Source organism: Bos taurus, chromosome 19 (genome assembly GCF_002263795.3).
Source record: "Bos taurus isolate L1 Dominette 01449 registration number 42190680 breed Hereford chromosome 19, ARS-UCD2.0, whole genome shotgun sequence".
Taxonomy (NCBI): Eukaryota; Metazoa; Chordata; class Mammalia; order Artiodactyla; family Bovidae; genus Bos; species Bos taurus.
The window spans coordinates 25,270,915-25,290,511 of NC_037346.1; the positions used below are offsets into that span (position 1 = coordinate 25,270,915).

The 19,597-nt window shown below is 43.1% G+C and overlaps 1 protein-coding gene across 6 annotated transcripts in view; it reads left to right on the forward strand.

Moving 5' to 3' along the window:
• The window catches only part of KIAA0753, a 67,538-nt gene that overhangs the window by 40,791 nt on the left and 7,150 nt on the right, over positions 1-19,597 (forward strand). For 4 of the 6 annotated variants that reach the window (XM_059878473.1, XM_010815954.4, XM_005220266.5 and 1 more), the window contains exons 11-17: positions 763-852; positions 3,990-4,068; positions 5,125-5,208; positions 8,476-8,661; positions 10,442-10,523; positions 15,493-15,613; positions 16,097-16,321. In XM_059878473.1, the coding sequence (XP_059734456.1) occupies positions 763-852; positions 3,990-4,068; positions 5,125-5,208; positions 8,476-8,661; positions 10,442-10,523; positions 15,493-15,613; positions 16,097-16,321 (867 nt within the window). Of the gene's footprint in view, positions 1-762; positions 853-3,989; positions 4,069-5,124; positions 5,209-8,131; positions 8,244-8,475; positions 8,662-10,441; positions 10,524-15,492; positions 15,614-16,096; positions 16,322-19,597 lie in introns of those variants that run through there. The other 2 variants (XM_059878472.1, XM_059878474.1) reach the window with 2 other exon arrangements.

Here is a 19,597-nt window from a genome sequence, read left to right on the forward strand (position 1 = left end):
TAGTCAACAGGGAGGACATGTTACTGACTATAAGACAGAAAGGTGTATGTCCCCTGAAACCTGAAGTGTTAAATGCTGAGAGAGTTCAGAAGGCGGACAGGACACCTCTGCAGAGATCTGGGCTTCCTGGAGGGAGATGGAAAAGCAATTAGGACTTGAAGAATAGGCTTTAAATAGGGGGTGATGAGGTGAGGCCATTCCATGACAGGAGAACAGTGAAAACAGGTTGCCTGCATTCATTTGGCTGGAATTGTTCTTGCAATTATGGGGAAGCCAGGGTGAAAGTGGACCATTAGATAATTTGATACTGTTCACTGTCCTGGGCTGAAAGCATCAAGCCCTAACACATACAATAAGGTTGTTAGGAGCTCGCTTTTCCTTACTGTGTTTATTTGACTTCACTCTGCCTTGAGGGCTCTCCTGGGAGCCCATTTCTTTGTCTGAGCTGGAAGATAGAGCAGCAGCATTGTTTTACAGCTGAGCAAGAAGTTCTAATTGCAGCGAAGGCTAGTTTTCTCGAGAATATTTGTGGCCAGGTTTTTGTGGCACTGCATGCTAACCAGGAATGCTCTTGTGGGTAAATGTCTTTTTACATGGAACATTACACCGAGAGCTTCACTGGCCCAGAGACTGAGTTACCTCCTGAGTCTTTGATGGAGCCGAGATGGGTGCTCTGCGGGGTCCTGACTCCTGGTCTGTTTATGCGGTAATGACACCTGCAGGTTGAGGCAGAATTGGCCTGACTTTTGTATTCTCTGCTAGACTCGCTTGGCTAGATGCTGAAACTTCCAAAAGATTGAAGGAATTAGAAGAATTAAAAGCCGAACAAATGGACAAAATGCAAAAACAGAGGTAACTGTCTGTTTTCTGAGGTAGAGAAAAACACAGCAGGCCTATTTTATATCATCTAGCTATTTTTACAACTTGTTGGGATTGTTTTTTGGTGTTGTCACACTTTTCATGTCTATTGTCTGTCAGACTGCTTAAAGTTCTTTGAAGTCACCTGAGAAGCCAACAGCGGAGCTCAGACGGGAGCCCCTGGGAGTCCTGGCTAGTTTGAGGAGAGTTGGGATGTCTCTGTGATAGTATCCTTTAGGCTCCATTGGCTTGATGCTGAAACTTCCAGAAGAACAAAGGAACTGAATGAGCTGAAAATGGAAGAAAGGGATAGTTGTCAGAAACTGAGATGTGTGTTTGCTTCTGAAGGATGGTGCATGCTTGTCTATTCTTAAATTGGTCCAGACAGTTTCACCACCATCCTGGACTGTGTGGGCCTGACCTCACCAAATGAATGAATGAATGAGTGTCTGCATGCCTGCGTGTATTTGCACAGTATTTTTTCTAGAAAGTATTTCTTTTGTGTGCAGTTTGAATGATATCTACAGTTTAGGGGGAGTTTTATCTGAAAGACCAGTGTTATGTCTGTTTGTGTTTCCGTTGGAGATGCTTGTCTCTTGGCCAGGTGGGGCATATATATGCAGTCTGCTAGGATACTTCTGCTTCACATGTTAGCTTGAGTACAGCCTAAGGTTTTCGAGTGAGGTTGCTTTTCCCATTTGCCCCCAAGAGTGTCACCACCTAAATCCAGGCACGAAGAAGTTCATGAGCAGGCTTAGTTGTTACCGCTGCAGTTGGCTCATCTGTCTCGCTCTCATAGAGTCACCCTGAAGTCACGTGAACAGAATCCTCATTGATACAGCTGTGCATTCTATCACCAGTCATGAGAGAGCGTCCACTCCCAGGTTAGAAGGGCTGTGGCCCTTTCGTTAGAGGGTGAGTGTTGTGAACTACCACCACCCCCAAACCAAGAGATAGGTCAGCACCCCTACTCTCAAACTCCCCCCTGTGGGTCCCTCCTCAGTTGCATCTCCTTCTTTCTCCCCAGAGCTCACCACTGTCCTGATTCCTGTCTTCATCTTTTCATTTCTTGTATTCATAAATCTGTTACCCTTGTGTGTGTCCCTAATGGCATACTGTTTCATCTGGACAGCTGAGAAGCAGGCCCAAACCTGGAAAGGCAGTGTGCTGCTGGGATTAGATGAGGACTCCCAGGGAAAGCAGGCTGTGCAGGGTCCTTCCTAAACTTCTGGGAGTTTTTAGGTGCCCATCCGGAAAGTTTATAGATCATGAATGAGTCCTGGCAGATGTAGGGCTTACCACGTTTGGGGCATCCGGAGATGCAGCAGGTGCAGTGGACCTCCGGAAGAGGCCTGGGCAGGGGGACAGCAGGCTGCCCGGTGTAGTCTTCCATTTTGCTACCAAGTAGTATTCCATCGTGTGACTGTTCACACACACACCTCCACAGTCTGTTTATACATCCTCTTGTGAATTAACCTCTGGGTTGTTTTCCATTGTTAGTTAGTATAGGAGTTCCCTTCTAGTTTTTCTGCATCCCAGCTGACATGTGGTAATGTCCGATTTTTAAAATTTCAGTTATTTTGGTGAGAGCGTGGTGGTATCTCGCTGGGATTTTACTTTGCATTTCCTTGAAGTCTAATGATGATGAACACTTGGTAGTGCTTACTGTGATGTGTTTATTCAAGTTTTGTATCCATTTTTTATTGTTTTTATAATTACTGATTTTTAAGAGTTTCAAAAAATATGGTCTGGATTTGAGGCCTCTTTCAGAATATGTGCAGCAAATATTTTCTCCCAGTCCTGTGGCTTGCCTATGTATTTTCTTAATGGGATCTTTTGAATATGAGAAGTTTCAAATTTTGATTAAGATCAGCTTAGCAGTTTTTTCATTTTACAGTTAAATCTTTTTTATGAACTAAGTAATCATGACCAGTGCTGAAGTTTCAAGGATATTCTATATTTTCTTCTAAAATGCTTTTAGTTTCAGTTTTATTTTTTATATCTGTGATCCCATTTTTGATTAATTTCTGTGTGTGAGATGAAATGCTTATCAGGGTTGATTGTTTTCCTTGTGGATATCTGACTAGTCTAAACACCATCCAATGAAAGGATTATTTACCTTGAGCTCTACACTAGGGTCATCTGGGTGAACTGTTGGTTAAGGACCGTCATGCAGGTGTTTAGGTCTTTCCTTTGGGGTACACCACGTTCTCCAGAGATGAGTCTTTTGATCTGCTGCCTAGAGAGTGAGGACCTGTGTGTCCTTGGAGCTGAGATGGTCAGGAGGCTGTGAGTCTTACCCCTAGGCATTCAGCTTGCATCCATGCATCCCTCTTTTTAGTAGGGCACCTACAGTCTCAATGCAGTTGCATCTCAGGAGGCCCCTCCCGAGAATGAGCAACCAACCCATCTTCCCTCAGAGTTGCGGAGAGGCCATGGTCCAGTGCGTGAAGGAGGGAAGGGACCTAGGACCCTAACTTCTCAAACATCATCTGACTCTTGTCTTTTATAGTTAAGCCACCTCCTCCCAGGTTACCCCTAGGCCTCGAGGTACCTGGTGCTCCCAGTCTTGAGCCTCTTAAGTCAGCAGTGCAAATTGTGTGAGTCCTCAGCTTTCCCCATTACAACCCTAGAATTCAGCCTTCTCAGGTTGGAAGTTACTTACCACTTTTGTCCTTGAGTTACTAGCACCATTTCCCGTGCCTTGTCATTGTGAGTTTATGTCTGATTCTGTTATTGTGGGGTTTGGGAGGGAACAAAATTAGTTTCATTTGTTGAGTCTTGTGCCCTCTATAGTTGTTTCGAGGCAGCCATTATTCTTTCAAAATGGACTCAGAGCCTAATATACTTCTTCAGATGTTATCTCAGCCTTTGTCCTCAAAGTTGGGGTCAGGACCAGCAGTATCACATCACCTGAGAGCCTGTTGGAAACACAGACTCTCAGGCCTCCCTCAGGCCAGCCGCATCAGAGTCTACGTTTAACAAGATCCCCTGGGATCTTGTATGAAAATTAGAACGGCACTGTGGTTTTATAGTCATTCAATTTCCCTTCGCCTGGGGTGGTAAATAAATATGCACAATAGGATATTTTCTTGCTTTTGATTTTAATTTTCAATTTTATTTCTAAATAGTGTTTCTACCACCCAGTTAGCAGACAAGGTAGAGAAGGCAGTTCTGGAGCGTTTGAAGCCTCTCCTGGCCAAGGCCCAGGTAATCTAGTTCATCCCATATGCTTGCCTTTTGGAAGCTCTCAAATAAAAAGTGTTGCCCCAGAGGTCACACTGACCCTTTGCGGGGCTGTGTGTCTGTCCAGCAGTCAGCAGGTGCACTGCTGCTTGTGTGTCGTGGTGTGGGCACAGTGCTGCCAGGGCCCCTTTCGGGCACCCACACTACTGATGTGTCTTCCTTTGTGGATGAGGGTTCAAGATGGGGAGGAGAGAGAAAGTACCACTTTTGCGAAAGGTGAGATTTTCATTTAGGGAATGAGTTTCGATTGCAATTTATGTTCCTAATCAAATAAAGCTATTGTTGGCATTAGTGTTCAGTTCACTGCTTCCACTCTTAATTTTGTGCTTTTTCACCTCAGTGATCTGGAATGATTTGCTGTATTTTTTCCAGAGGAGAGAAATGTGAGGACAGCTTCTGTGCACAAATTAGTGCTTTTTTCGAGATGAAATTGTATAGAGCATCACCAGTAGGTTTTGCCATCTTCCTCTGAGTAGTGAGCTGAATGCTATGGCCAGACCCTGTAAATCCATCCTGTAAATAGGAATGCTCTTGTTCGTGTGATTAGATGAAGCCATGGAAGAGCACTAGAATCTTAAATGGAGTGAACAACATTCTGGGTCTCTTGAGTAGGGCACTGAACTTCTCTATCTCTTGGTCTGAGACATGTTAAATCATTTTTAGAGTCAATGAAAATCTCAGAAGTATAGAACTGGGAGGGTTCATAGAGGCCAAACCATTCAACCTCTTTATTTTGTCAATGAGGAAACTGGAACAGAGAAGTTGAGTAATTTGCACAAAAACACACAGCTACTCTGATAACAGTTTCAAAATTGAGGGAAGAAAAGGGGCAGAAAGCCAAGACCAGCACATGGCATTTATTTTCATGAAGACAGAGTGCTTAAATTTCCACAGAAAGCCTAATATAGCTAAAACTGATGAACAGTTCCACACAGAAGTTATTCTGGGAGCAGAATTCATTTGTACTAATATGGGTTGTAAATTTTCATAATTCATGAGTGTGCTTGTCTGTTTTAATAGAGAGTCAATTCTTCTCTGGAAGTAGATACTCATTTGAAGGATCAGCCATCAGAAATTGCAACAACAGCCCAGCCTGCAGAGGAGGTGCGTGTGGTGGGGCTGGCATTCTGGACTGACACTGGGATTATTACATGATGATATCCTCGGGTATAAGGAAAAATGACACATAGATGACCCTACAGACACTAGACTGCCCCACTCCCGAGGGTGGAGGTTTTTCACATCTGGCATGTTAATGCTACAGTGTATCTTTAGCATTATGACTTCCATGAGCCTTGTGAACAGCTCACAGAAAGCTCTTGAGCCACAGGTTTTTGTCAGCGGCTCTTTGCTTTCCTTCCAATGACAGAGCGTGGGTAGACTGCATGAGCCTGAATGTTGATGGCCCTCGGCAGAACAATGACTGCCCTCATTTCCTCTCGTTCAGCCTACTTTTGCTCATTACTGGCCTAATTTCCTTTATACTGAGGGCCTAACGTGTATTGTTAGGCAAGCATGTTTTGAGTGCCTAGTAATGACCAGTATCTGGCCTGGCAGAGACTAAAGGTGGCCCAGGAACAAATGACAGCATTTGAGAGAAATGAAAGCATGGCATGTGGTTGTCCGCCCCTGTGCTCTTCCTCTGGACGTGTGTTCCCCATTTGTGGGAATGTTGTCCTCCCTGCCCTTCCACCTCGGCGTAGGGACAGGAAGGTGCAGGCTGCCTCGGGCGGCTGTTCGTGGAGGGCGGAGAGAAGTTACTGCTTTCTGTGTTCAGAGCAAGTGAAGGGCCGAGCAAGGGCCGAGCTCAGAGTGAGAAGGAAATTGGATGCAGCTCCAGCAGCCCAACGACCTGAGCAACAGGAAGATGGTCGGTCCCAAGGATATATCCCAGTTCTAATTATTAAGCAATAGTTCAGCTTTGGCATATTTCTGTAATTTTTGCAGTTGTAATTTTATTGTACCAGTATTTTAGGACAGAATCTCATGGGAGGTAAGGCATCTGAGACTGGAAGCTGAAACCCTGCATATGGCTCTGTAGACCAAGTGCATGATGGCTGTGTCTTTTGTACTGCAGAGCCACCAGTGATGCCTTTTTCCCTAGAAAAGTAATGAGACTCACCTCTCATCTAAGGAGGCAACTCGTGGTATTTTCATAGGAAAGAGAAATGAAGTGGTCATAAATGCTGTCAGTGAAGTAGGCATGTTTGAGTATTACTAGAAATGATCAGCTTTGTACATGAGAACCATGCATGATATAGGCATTAAATGGGCCTTAATACAATTTCTTAAAAAGGAAAAGTAACTCTGTCCAGTATTTACCATTCTCAGCTGCTGTTAAACTTTAGCATCACCATACAAGAGTTTCCCTGGCAGCACCATTGAGGGTCAGTGTTTATAAATAACTGAATAGAAGCAAACTTGTTGAAGTTGGCATGATGAAGTTAAAAAAGAGATATTTTGCTGTGTTAACTTATAAAAGAGCTGTGGGACCTTGATCCCAGATACCCAGAATTCTCATCTCTCAAAGGGAGGAGACGTTTGCTGCACTTTGCGAATCAGCTGTAGCTCTCAGTAGATTTGCTTGCAGACAGGATGATCCCTGGTGTCAGGAAATAGATTTTGGGAGGGTGCCATCATGGCATATTTGTCTCCTGCTGCTACTATTGTCATTAACTGAACTTGCGCATGAAATACATTTTTCCGAAGTGTGTAAGGTTTTCTCTTAATTAAAAGCTGTACCTGGCTAAAAAGGCAAACAATTCAGGAAAAGTATCATGTAAAATCTCCCCACCAGTGGGTACCGTATGCTCATCTGTATCCAGCTTCTTTATATTTTGGTGATCTTTTTCATATCAGCTCATTGGGTCCTTCCTTATCTCACAGGATTCTTGATATTTGATTCTTAAGAATGAAAATAACAGATACATACATCTTAATTAGCTAGACCTGCATTATTGGTTTAGTTAACTCTAGATTTCTTGGTAATTTTATTGTACTGGCTATTCAGCTGATTTTTATTTCTTTAACTTTGGTCAAGGTTGAACATTTCTTTGTTGGTCATTAATGTATTTTCTTCTGTAAACCGTTAAAAGGTTTTAAAAATTACTATGGCGGTAACCGTTCTTCGTGCCAATCACTGTTTTTTAAGTGTTCCAGTGTACAAGTGCGCATATAATCCTTATAACTCTGAAATGTAGGGTTATTGTTTCTATATTACAAACCAGAGGATTGAGGCCCAGAGAGGTTAAGTATACTCGCCCCCACTTTGAGGCCTATCAGTGGCAGAACCAGGATTGGGTCCCAGAAATGTCTCCTTCCAGAGCCTGATACGATCATTTCCCCAGCAGACGTTCTTTGTTAAAAAGCTTCTTTCAGAGCAGATTATAGACACATATTAGAATCAACAGAAATACAACACATATAAAAATGTTTTGCAAGCCGTAAAGTGCTTTTTCAATGTAAAGGATACAAAGTCAAGAAAGGCTGGTGAAACTTCCAGGTTAGGGGTGCTGTGCTGTGCTTAGTCGCTCAGTCGTGTTTGACTCTTTGCAACCCCATGGGCTGTAGTCCACCAGGCTTCTCTGTCCATGGGGATTCTCCAGGCAAGAATACTGGAGTGGGTTGCCATGCCTTCCTCCAGGGGATCTTCCCAACCCAGAGATTGAACCCAGGCCTCCCGCATTACAGGCGGATTCTTTACTGTCTGAGCAACCAGGGAAGCCCCCAGGTTAGTGGTAGAAAGTCTCAAACAGACAAGAACCATCAACTGTGATGTTGTGAACAGACGTTTTTACAAAGCACTGAACTGAAAAAGAATAGTGTAGGTGTGTCCTCTGGAGAATATGACATGTGCTGTATGCTTAGTTGCTCAGTTATGTCCAACTCTTTGCCACCCCATGGACTATAGCTCGCCAGGCTCCTGTGTCCATGGGGATTCTCCAGGCAAAAATACTGGAGTGGGTTGCTATGCCCTCTAGGAGATCTTCCCGACCCAGGAATTGAACCGGGGTCTCCTGCATTGCAGGTGGATTCTTTACCAACCGAGCTACCAGGGAAGCCCCATGACATGTGCAGAGTTGGACATTCTTCTGAGTCTAGCACAAGGCAGATACTTGCTTTACCAGCTGGCAAAACAGGTAGTAACAATAATTTTCATGGAGATTAATGGTGTTACTCAGTTGATGCAACTACTGAAATGACTGTGGTAGAAACTGTCCTGACTGTCCTGATGTCTTGCTATCAATGTTTACTGACTTAGAAGAGGCTAGGTTTAGTGTAGAAATGCCTGTTGTATCATCGCACAGTTGGTGTGTATGAGTCTCATGCTGTTTTCATATTGCCTTTCCACCCCCTTTGCTTGTTTCGCAGGCTACAGCTGTTGATGGCGAATCCAGTAACATTCATCAGCTGGATGGTTTTTTGGAAAATACCACTCATGAGCACTGGCCCATGACTCACTCTAAGATCTGGGAGTCTGATGCCTTAGCCACCTTAGGGGACGGCAAGGACAGCCCGTACCTGGAGACGATGATGCTCCGAATGGAGGAAATGGAAGTAGGTTGCAGGTGGCAGCTCCAGTTGGCTGCTGGTGGCTGGCTTCTGTTGAGCACAGCTCCTCCTCATGGTTTTGTAGCTTAAAACATCAGAGTTACCTGGTCCTCAGTTTAAATCCCAGCTCGACTGTCAGCCAAGTGTGCAGCCTTCATAAAGTCACTTACCCTTTCTGATAAGTGGGGTGGTTTTGCTTTTTTTAATTTATTTTTTAATTGGAGGATAATTGGTTTACAGTGTTGTGTTGGTTTCTGCCATACAGCAACGTGAATCATAAGTATACATATGTCCTCTCCCTCCTGAACCTCCTGCCACCCCCCACCCCACCCCGCCCCTCTCATCATCACGGAGCACTGGGTTGAGCTCCCTGTGTTGTGTAGCAGCTTCCCACTGGCTGTCTGTTTTATACTTGGTAGCGTATATATGTTAGTACTGCTCTCAAGTTGTCCCACCCTCTCCTTCCCCCGCTGTGTCCATTCCTGTCAGCACCATTTTTCTAGATTCCCTATAAATATATAAATGTGTGTTAATATATGATATTTGTTTTTCTCTTTCTGGCTTACTTCACTCTGTATAACAGGCTTTAGGTTCATCCCCCTCACTAGAACTGACTTAAATGCATTCCTTTTTATGGCTGAGTGATATTCCATTGTGTGTGTGTATATGTATATATATAAACACCACAATTTCTTTATCCATTCATCTGTCGATGGACATCTAGGTTGCTTCCATGTCCTGGCTATTGCAAATAGTGCTGCAATGAACACTGGAGTACATGTGTCTTTTTTAATTAAGTGAGGGTGTTTTTAAGGACAAAATGAGGTATGAGGTGTCTGTATACTACCTGACACATAACTCATCATTGATATGTGATACCAAAAACGCTGGACCAGAGCCCAGTCCTACAAATGGAACCAACAACGTCTTCGTCCCTCAGCTTATAACTGCTGCCCAGTTGCCTCTTCTGCTCTCCTCCCATTGGATCCTGGCAAACCACAGATAGCTTTACCTTTCTTAATTCCTGTGACACTGCTTTAGAATGCTCGTAGAGAATTCTAGACCTCAGACATTATGCAAACCAAGCCCTGGATGGTTCTGAGGAGGAAATTTAGATACAGTAAGGGAGTGAGTGACGTGGCCAAGGCTACCCAAAAATTTCCACCAGAGCGGAGCTGAGAATCCGGGTCCCTGACTCCTAGCTCAGAATTTTCATTTTAACTCCACCTGGATGAAATCTCATTTTGGCTTTGCTGCTAAACCAAAAACATAGGGAAGACAACATTTAGTTGGTTTTTGACAATTTAAAAATGTGTAGTTTATCCTAGTCTTGTAACTGATTTCCCCTTCTTGGGGGTAACTGTCTAGACCTGAAGTATCCCAAATGGTAGTCTGTAGCCACACACATGGCTGTTTACATACACGGCTATTTACACACATGGCCATTTAATGTAAACCAGTTAAAATTAAATACATCACTACGTTACCAGTGGTCAATAGTTAGTGGCTAGTACATTGGACAGGGCAAAAATAGAACATTTCCATCATCAATTCAGATTCTAGTGGGCAGTTCTGGTCCAGATTAGATTAATTAGTATAGATTAATTGCCTCATTTTATTTTACACTTCCCCTCATGAGCTAACCACTTCCTGGCCTGGGAGGTGCCTGTTTGCTGGCGAAGTGTCTGTATCAAATGTCTGCTGGACTGTTACAACCTTCCTAGTCTCTGGTTTGTAACGAACTAATTTTTTTCTGCATAAATTAATCTTTTTTTTTTTTTTTAAGAAATACCAGGAGACAGTTCGCCAAAGATATAATAAAATTGTATATACCGATCCTCATTTTTGGATGCAGGAAGAAAAAAACGGTGAGTGTTCCCCCACTTTTCCCTCTACATTGTACTGTGAAAAATTTCACACATACAGAAAAGTTGAAAAAAATTGTACAGTGGATACTCATATGTACATCTTCTAGATTCTACAATTAAAATCTTGCTACATTTGCTTTATCATATATCTCCTTAGCCTCTCAGGCTTCCCAGGTGGCTCAGTGGTAAAGAATCCACGTGCCAATGCAGGAGACACAAGAGATGCAGTTTTGAACCCTGGGTTGGGAAGATCCCCTGGAGGAGGGCATGGAACCCATTCAGTATTCTTCCCTGGGAAATCCCATGGACAGAGGAGCCAGGTGGGCTACAGTCCATGGGGTTGCAAAGAGTTGGAGATGGCTGAGCACACATGAGCACCCATCAATTCGTGTTATTTTTGGGTGCATTTTAGAGTAAGTTGCAGATATCAGTATATCTTACCCGAAACGTTTCAACCTGTGTATCAGCAACTGGAGCTTCATATTTACTTAGGGTTCTTTTTCCTTTTGAGATAAAATTTACATCTAATGAAATATGCAGATCTTAACTGTGTTATTTGATGAGCTTTGACAAATGGGTGCATCTTTGTTACCCGTACTCCTTCCATCGCCCTGTGCTCCTTCCCAGTCAGTGTCCCCCTACCCAGCCAACCACTGTGCTTTTTAACTTTAGATTAATTTTGCCTATTCTGGAATTTCATATAAGTGGAATCATACACATATTTAACCTTTTGTCTTTGATTTAGCATGATGTCTTATAATTTATCTATTGCTCATTTCCTGTTGCTAGGGTAACAAGCTTAAGTTAGTAACAAGTTATAGCACAAATGTAGTGGTTTTAAAATAAATTTATTCTCAAATGAATTCCTGGAGGTCTGAAGTCTGAATGTCTCAAAGGGCTAAAAGCAAGGGATTGGCAGGGCTGGTGCCTTCTTCCAGCCTCTGAGGCTGCCTGCGTTCTTGGCTTGTGGCTGTACTGCTCCAGACTGCTTCTGCCTTCACATTGCCTTCTCCTCCCGAGTCACATCTTCCTCTGCTTGCCTCTTACAGTGACTTGTTGGTTACCTTTAGGGCCCATCCCAGTGATCCAGGTTACTTTCCCCATCTCAGGATCCTTAAAGTCTCTCCTGCTATGTTAGAGACATTCCCAGGTTTCCGGCGTCAGAATCTGGACATCCTGGGGAGCCACTGTTCAGCCTGCCCACTTTGTGTCAGCGTCCGTTCCTTTTTATTGCTGAGCGGTATTCCTTTGTGCACAGGGACCACATCTAGTTTAGCCATTTGCCTGGAGATCTGCATTTGATTGTTTCTAATTTGGGTCTATTAGAAATCTGCTGAGTGTATTCATGTGTAATCTTTTTATGGACATAGGTTTTCATTTCTCTTGGATAAAAACCTGAGTAGATTTGCCAGATTATGGGCTAGGCACATGTCTAACTTTATAAAAAACTGTCAAACATTTCCCCAAAGTGACTGTACCATTTTACACTCCCTGCATTGAGTTCCTATTGCTAGAGATCCTTGCCAACATTTGAATTGTCAAAGTCTTTTTCATTATAACCATTCTGGTGGACCTGTAGCAATATGTCTTTGTGGCTTTAATTTCATTTCTTTGGTAAATAATGAAGTTTAGAACATTTTCAGGTAATTATTAGTCATTTGCATATCTTTCTTTATGAAGTGTCCAAGTCTTTTTTTTACATTAAAAAAAATTGGATTGACTTTTTATGTTTGAGTTATAGGAATTCTTCATGCATTTGGGTGTGAATTCTTTGCCATATATATACTATTTTCAAAACAGCTCTATTGAGATATAATTCACATACCATAAAATTCATCCTTTTAAAGTCGAGTCGTTTTTAGTATATTTACAGAATGTTGCAAATGTCATTGCTGTCTAATTCCAGAACATTTTCATCACCCTGACAAGAATCCCAGCTACCATTAGCAATCACTTCTCATTCTCCCCCATCTCTTCCCAGCAGCCACTAATCTACTCGGGTGAATGTTTGCAAATGTTTTCCCCCATCTGTAGCTCACGTATGTATTTTCTAAAATGTGTTTTGTTACGAGGAAACATTTTAAATTTTGATAAAGTCTAAGCTATCCAATGTTTCTTGTATAGATTTTGCTTTCTTTGATCTCATAAACCTTTGCCTATTCCCAAGTTGAGAAGAGAAGCTCTTGTTTTCTTCTAGAAGCTTTATGGTTTTGGCTTGTATGTATAGGCCTGTGATCCATCTTGAATAAAACTTGCCTCTGGTTTGAGGTAGAGGTTGAGGTTCATTTTTCCTTCTGCTAATGGATATTCATTTGTTCTTACACTATTTGTTGAAAAGACTTTCAGTTTTCTCTTCCACTTTTAAAAATTCATACATATGCCTTTTGGCTGCAGTTGCTAGGCCAGTGTCGCAATTTGGGCTGGGGTGTGTTGCTCAAGTTCTCTTTGACTCATGCTTATCAGTTAGTACTTTACTCAACGAAAGAAGGAAAATAAAATGTGGTTAAACATTACCTCTAAAGGATTTTTGGTACTGTGAGTATTAAGAGAAGGAAAGGAAGTTGTGGGTATAGAAGATTCATAATAGCAGCATATGTACATACACTTATTTAAAAGAGTATGAGTTTTGGGTATTGTCTTAGGTAAAATGTTCTCTGTGTCACATTTTGACTGAAAAATGAGCCATGTAAACACAATAGAGATTCATTCCTTTCAGTTTGGGTAATTGTTTTTAAAGTGTACCACTTTATAGTTTTATGTATTTATGGCTGTGCTGGCTCTTTGGTGCTGCGTGGGTGGCAAGCAGGGGCCACTCTCTGGTTGTGGGCAAACTTCTCTCATGTGGTGACTTCTCTAGACGCAAAGCACGGGGCCCTCAGGCATGCCGGCTTTGGTAGTTGCAGCGTGTGGACTCAGTGGTTGAGGTTCTCAGACTCTAGAGCGCAGGCCCAGTAGTTGTGGCGTACCGGCTTAGTTGCTCCACGGCATGTGGAATCTTCCCGGATCAGGGATCGAACCTGTGTCTCCTACACTGGCAGGTGTATTCTTTACCACTGAGCCACCAGGGAAGTCCCAGTGCTGGTAATCTTTCAAGCTCCATTCTTTGTTCGTCTCATTCTCTCTCTCTCTCCCCTAGCCCTACTCTAGCTTCTGTGTTTGTCCTCACATGACAGGTGAACCATTCTTCCAGGCCCGCTTTATGTTCGCTTCTTCCTGTGAACTCCCATAGACTTCTGCTGTGTCCTACCCTGTTAGAGATGTTTGTGGAGGGTCTTTGCTGCTGCTGCTGCTAAGTCGCATCAGTCGTGTCTGACATTGTGCGACCCCATAGACGGCAGCCCACCAGGCTCCCCCGTCCCTGGGACCCTCCAGGCAAGAACACTGGAGTGGGTTGCCATTTCCTTCTCCAGTGCACAAAAGTGAAAAGTGAAAGTGAAGTCGCTCAGTCGTGTCTGACTCTTCGCAACCCATGGACTGCAGCCCACCGGGCTCCTCCCTCCATGAGATTTCCCAGGCAAGAGTACTGGAGTGGGTTGCTATTGCCTTCTCCGGGAGGGTCTTTATGTCTCCCAAATAAGCCAGAGAGGTTTATCATATTAAGTAGTATCCCAGCTGCACCTAGCAGGGGCATGACCCAGGGAGGAGCCTTCTCATCATTGCCTGGTGAATTACTGGGCATCTTTCGGTTTGGAAGCAGAGGAAAGGGGAGTGCTGAAGGGCAACTGTTTCACTGTTGGTTTGGCCATTGGCCACAGTCAGGTTGCATCGTGCAGAAGATAGCCTTACCAAGGACTCAGTGTTCTCTTTTTCAAGGACAATTTAAATTATTAGTCACTATCTCTGACTCTGCTGGAGTCTAGGTATGCATTTCAAAGGAGCTTTGTAGAACACTAAGAACTGAAACAAATTTGTGGATACTTTAAATCCAGAATCATGAAATCCTCATAAGAACCCTCTGTCTTTAATTATTCTGATTGTATGTTTAATTGCATCACAAAAACCAAATTTAAAGTGATTTGTGAATTGTGCAGTGTCGAATCTGTATCTCTTATTCTGTCTTTTCTGAAGTCAATTAAAAATCGATTGTACTTTCAGTAATATTTTTATAAAAACTGACTTATGCAGTATTTCTTTTTATTAATATTTTTAAAAATTTTTTGAAAATTAAAAAAAAAAATTTGGCCACTATTGCATGGCATGTGAGATCTTGGTTTCCCAAGCAGGGATCGAACCCACACCCCCTGCATTGGAAGTGTGGAGTCTTAACCTCTGGATTCTTAACCTCTAGATCACCAGGGAAAGACCTATACTGTATTCCTGTGTGTTAAAAATCATAAACAAAGAAATACATGAGTCAGAGAAAGGTGTTTGACTTATACATGCTCTTTACCTAAGAGAAGGGCAATTTTCTTTTTACATCTGAAATGTGTTTAAAAATATAAATAATCCGAAACTCCAAAGAGCTGTCAAGCCTGCCCCAATGTATAGTTAATAAGTTAATGTTTTGACTGTCATCATGCAGATTTTCCCAGCGAAGCTGAGACAAATTGTCAGCTAATCAAGTGTTCAGGTGTGAGTGTTTTTTTTTCCCCTTCTCCAGTAATCAGATAATTTAAAGGTTAAAAACAAACCCAACTGCTCAAGACTCCTTGAATGGGGAGTGGATCCTAATGGAACCTGGCTTTGCACAGGCCTTTTCAAGGAGTCTACCTCAGAGCTGACAGAAGCTTTGAAACAAGTTCCTTGTTTTTTAAAACTAACTTCTCATTGGTTTGTTTCTTGCTGACTTTTGAATTCACCTTTTCAGGTAGAACAAAGGCATTGTGTGCCTTTTGCACTGCCAGCTCAACCCTTCCGCTTAAGAGACATGCCTGTGCATTTCCTCACAGGTTACTGGCCAGTAGGACAGCTCTGATGTCTACTCCAGCATTTCTTTACATATAGTCATTTTATACCTCTCCTTTTCTAGACCACAAATTTCCAGCGGTGAGTGAAAGGCCTCTTTCTCCTCATCCAATCAGGATCACAAAGACAGCAGCTCGAAAAGACCCAGATGTGAACATCGTGTTAGAAGGGCCCTGCAATGGCGCGTAAGTGGTCACGAGCCTGTCTGATTTCATTTGTAGTTGGTTACCTTTGACCTTGTTAGATTTTGCTTTCCTTTGATAACCACAAGACAGAGAGAGATTCTTCTCTTGACCAAGATCTTGCCAAACTCCAAGATGGCCCAGCAAAGCAGTGTGTTCATAAGATGGGCACTGAGTGTGTTGCATCTTAAGGAGCCTTTAGTAACAGCTGAATTTTACGATTGAAAGCATCACAGTGGCACAGGTGACTTGTGCAGGTCATTACGGCAAGATTTGCTTTAAGAATTCTTTTGTCCAGATGTTGCTCCCATGAGGATGGTTGGTTCATGTAAAGGAGAAACAGTGAGTGGTGATGTTGGGTTTGGTGCAGCGTGAGGAAGGGAAATGAAGGTCAGCCTTTGGTTGTCTAACCATCAGGATGCATTAACAGTTTACTTTCACTTGCAGATGATTTTGAATGCTCTCATCATTTTTATTTGCTCTCAGTTCCCTGGATGAAAGTGTGGTTACAGAGGAGAGATCGGAGAAAAGAGAAGCTCCCCTTCCCTCCCTTTTAGAAGATGCTCAACAGACCGAAGGCCGAGCTGCCCTCTTCGTCCCGCTGGCCATGCGTCGTAGCATCGGTGACTACTGCCGCCGTTTCGAGCACTACTTGCGGGTGATTGCACACGAGGCCGTGGGCTCCTTCAACCCGTGGCTCATAGCTGAAAGGTCAGTAGGAGGGCGTGCGCTCTGTTGGGGAACAGGCTGCCATGTGTTAACTTGACTGCAGAAAGGCCTGGCCAAGGTCTCAGGCCGAGATTTTGGGCCCTGGAGTTCCAGTGGCTGCTCCGGGGCTGAGGAACAAGCTTTCTCTGCCAAGTGCCTTTCTTCAGGGAGAGGAGATGGGAAAACAGCATGGCTGATGCCATCCCAAGGAGCATGCCGCAGCCTTCTGCCAGAAGTAGAAACTTCGTTCAGGGCAGGCTTCCTGTTGGTGTTAGTGAGGTCAGCGTCATCAGAGAACGTGAATTATGACTGGGCAGGAAGCAGTTACGATCTTGAAATCTTCATGGTCAGGTCAGACTTGCACCAGGACAGCAGGTCTATAGACTTCACTACACTTGACCTTCTTTTGGCTGTCGCCTCCCCTGAGAAAGGGGAGTTCTGTGGGACTCAACCAGAAACCAGTCCCACTGCTGCTAGGCATTTGAAGAATGGGCAGCCTTCTTTCATGTAAATATTCAATTGAGAGATGTGTGCAGATTCATTCTTTAGAAATAGTGCTCAAATTTAAAGTCCTTACGAGTATCATTTTATTATTATACGAGCAGATAATTTTCATCAGTGAACCTAGAGTATACTGTTATGACATCTTTCTTGAACAGGTTTCACACATGTTCCAGGAGTTAATAATTGCCTCTTTTTAAGTTGCTTATTTTTTTTAATATATTATTCAAGTTCTTCACACTCTAGCCAACACCTCTCAACATAATTTTCCTCATGATTCGATGTGTTGGTTAATCTCACCTCTACCCCCACTCTTTCTCCTGAGACTCTCTTTCCTTCTGCCCCAGCCTGGCCCAAGCACTCTCTAGATCTGCGGTGTGGCTCTTGTCCTGCCACGTGTCTTCATCACCACCCTGGCATGAGGTTCTCCCTCCCGTGTTAGGGTCTTTGTGTTCTCTTCCCACGTGTCTTCCTCCTTCCTGGTTTACCCTTACTTTGATGGAGCCTATCCTGCTTTGTGTATCTCAGGACAGTTCCTGAGATTTATATGTTTGAAAGTGTCTTATCTTCATACTTGACTGATGATTTGGTTGAGTTTTAAATTCCTGATTAATTTTTCCCAAAGAATATGCCTCCCTCCCTTTGTGGGGGTGAAGGAGGGATTGTCACGTAGCTGCCACGAGCAGGGGTGGAGACCCATCAATCTACCAGCTCATCCTGCAGTCTCAATCTGCATTCTCATCCCCTACCCAATAATACTTCTTTCCACTTTCATGGTTCCTGGTTCTCTTACTTCCAGAGACTTTGTAATGTTCTGTGAGACAGATCAGCTTGCTTTTCCTTGTTGTCTTTCTCTATGCACCCTAAGGTTTCTGCTTCCTCTGCATTTCCTCTGAACTGCTGAGTCGTTTTGATTACCTGTCTCATCTGCTTTTGTCTTTTTCTTCATGTAGTTTCATGTGTTCATTTATCTCCTGAGATTTGGGTGGGATCAGAGATAATCACATGTCCACTCCCTTAAGTCAAACCTGAAGTCCTAAGACTTCTCATAATGTACGTACCCTTTGAAGCATATGAAGACCCTTTGTTCTGGTTGAGATGCCACGTGTATTTCCTAGGGAGGAGAGTACAGTGAACTTGACTTGCTTCCGTGCATTAACCTGCAGCCCTGTAGTATGCCCACTGGTTTGCACAGAGCCTGTCTGGATTGATTAGGCTAACTGGCATCTTGGGAAATTTAAAATAAGTTAAAGAAGATAGACTGTTCCCTGTATGACATTCTTACCACTTGATTAGTGATACATTCTGTTACAGTTGTTTTGTAGATGTAGGAGGAAGCTCTCTCCCCCTGTGAGGACAAATACCCTAAGACGTAGAAGTTAGAGCTGTTAAAATATGCCTGAATTTCACAGATGTTCTCCTCTCTTGTCCCTGACCCTCAAGTGACGGCACGTCTAAATATTCTAGCTCTGCTTTTGATCTCTCTTGTTTCTTGTTTGGGTGTTCCAAAGATGAGAAGTGTATTGATCTAATCTGGAAGAAATATCCAAGGACAGTTGGCTTCATCTGATGCCTCTTGGGTGAGGGAGAAATCAGCTGAGTTTTTCCTCTTTATTTTATTGTCTCCATTCCTCCCTTCACCTGGAGAAAAGGACTATTCCAGTGATCAGAAGGGGCAGATAATATAAACTGGATGTAAATAAAAGCATGATTCTGAAAGGAAAGGTTTAAGGTGATGATGCTTTTAATGAAAGCAAACTCTTAAGGATTCCTGGTTGGAAAAACAAATCAGGAGACTTCTGGTTGAAAACAACAGACTGCACATATGATTTATCTCTACTCCTTGTAGCTCTGTCCCACTGTATGTCACTGCAAAACTGAATAAAAGGCATGAAACCAGAAATGACAGCAGATAAGAACCAGCAGGAAAATTTTGGAAGCCATGAAGCGGTTAGACAAATGGGCAGTGACTTACCAGACCAGAGAGAGCCAAGAACCGATGAGGGTAGAGCCAGGAATCAAGCTAATTTGTGCAGAAGAATCTTGGTAAGACTCAGGAAGGAGAAGCACTGGGGATGCATGCGTGCAAGGGAGTCAGAGCATAGGAGGCTTAACTGATTCTCATTCTTGAATAGAGCAGATCACTAAAAGATCCCAACATTTGCTGAAAACCATGAAAGCTACGGAGGCTAGAGTAACAGAAAACATTGGAATATCAGGATTTACAGAATGTGAGAAGAGGGGAAAAGGAGGAATGGAAAACGAACAAGGAAATACTATAAGAATCTCCAGAAGGTCATTAGTCTCTAGATTGAAAGGATTCACTAGTTGTTCACTGCGAGTGTGTGGGTGAATAAATGCATGAATAAATGAAACTGAACACCTCATGACATGTTGTTGTGCACAGGAGATGCGAGCATCCTCGTGTAAGGAGAAGGTGCCGCACGGCTCCAGAGTTAGAACTGGGCACGTTCAAATAATCAGAACTGAGAAGGGTGTGTTGTCAGTAGCAGCCCTGCTACAGGATATAAGAGCATGCTTCCAAAGTTTACCCTGGAATTCTGTGCCCAGCTAACTTATCAAATAAAAGGGTAGAATAAAGGCAGTTTAAGGTATGCAAAGTGTCGAAAAATGCAGTTTCTCAGTAAGCTTCTAGAGGGTGTTTACCATCAGCAGGAGAAAGAGGAAGAGGAAGGCATGAAGAAAGAGGATTTGGGAAATTGGGAACTCTAACATGGAACTTCCAGGAAAACAGCAAAAGCTATTTTCAAGAGAATT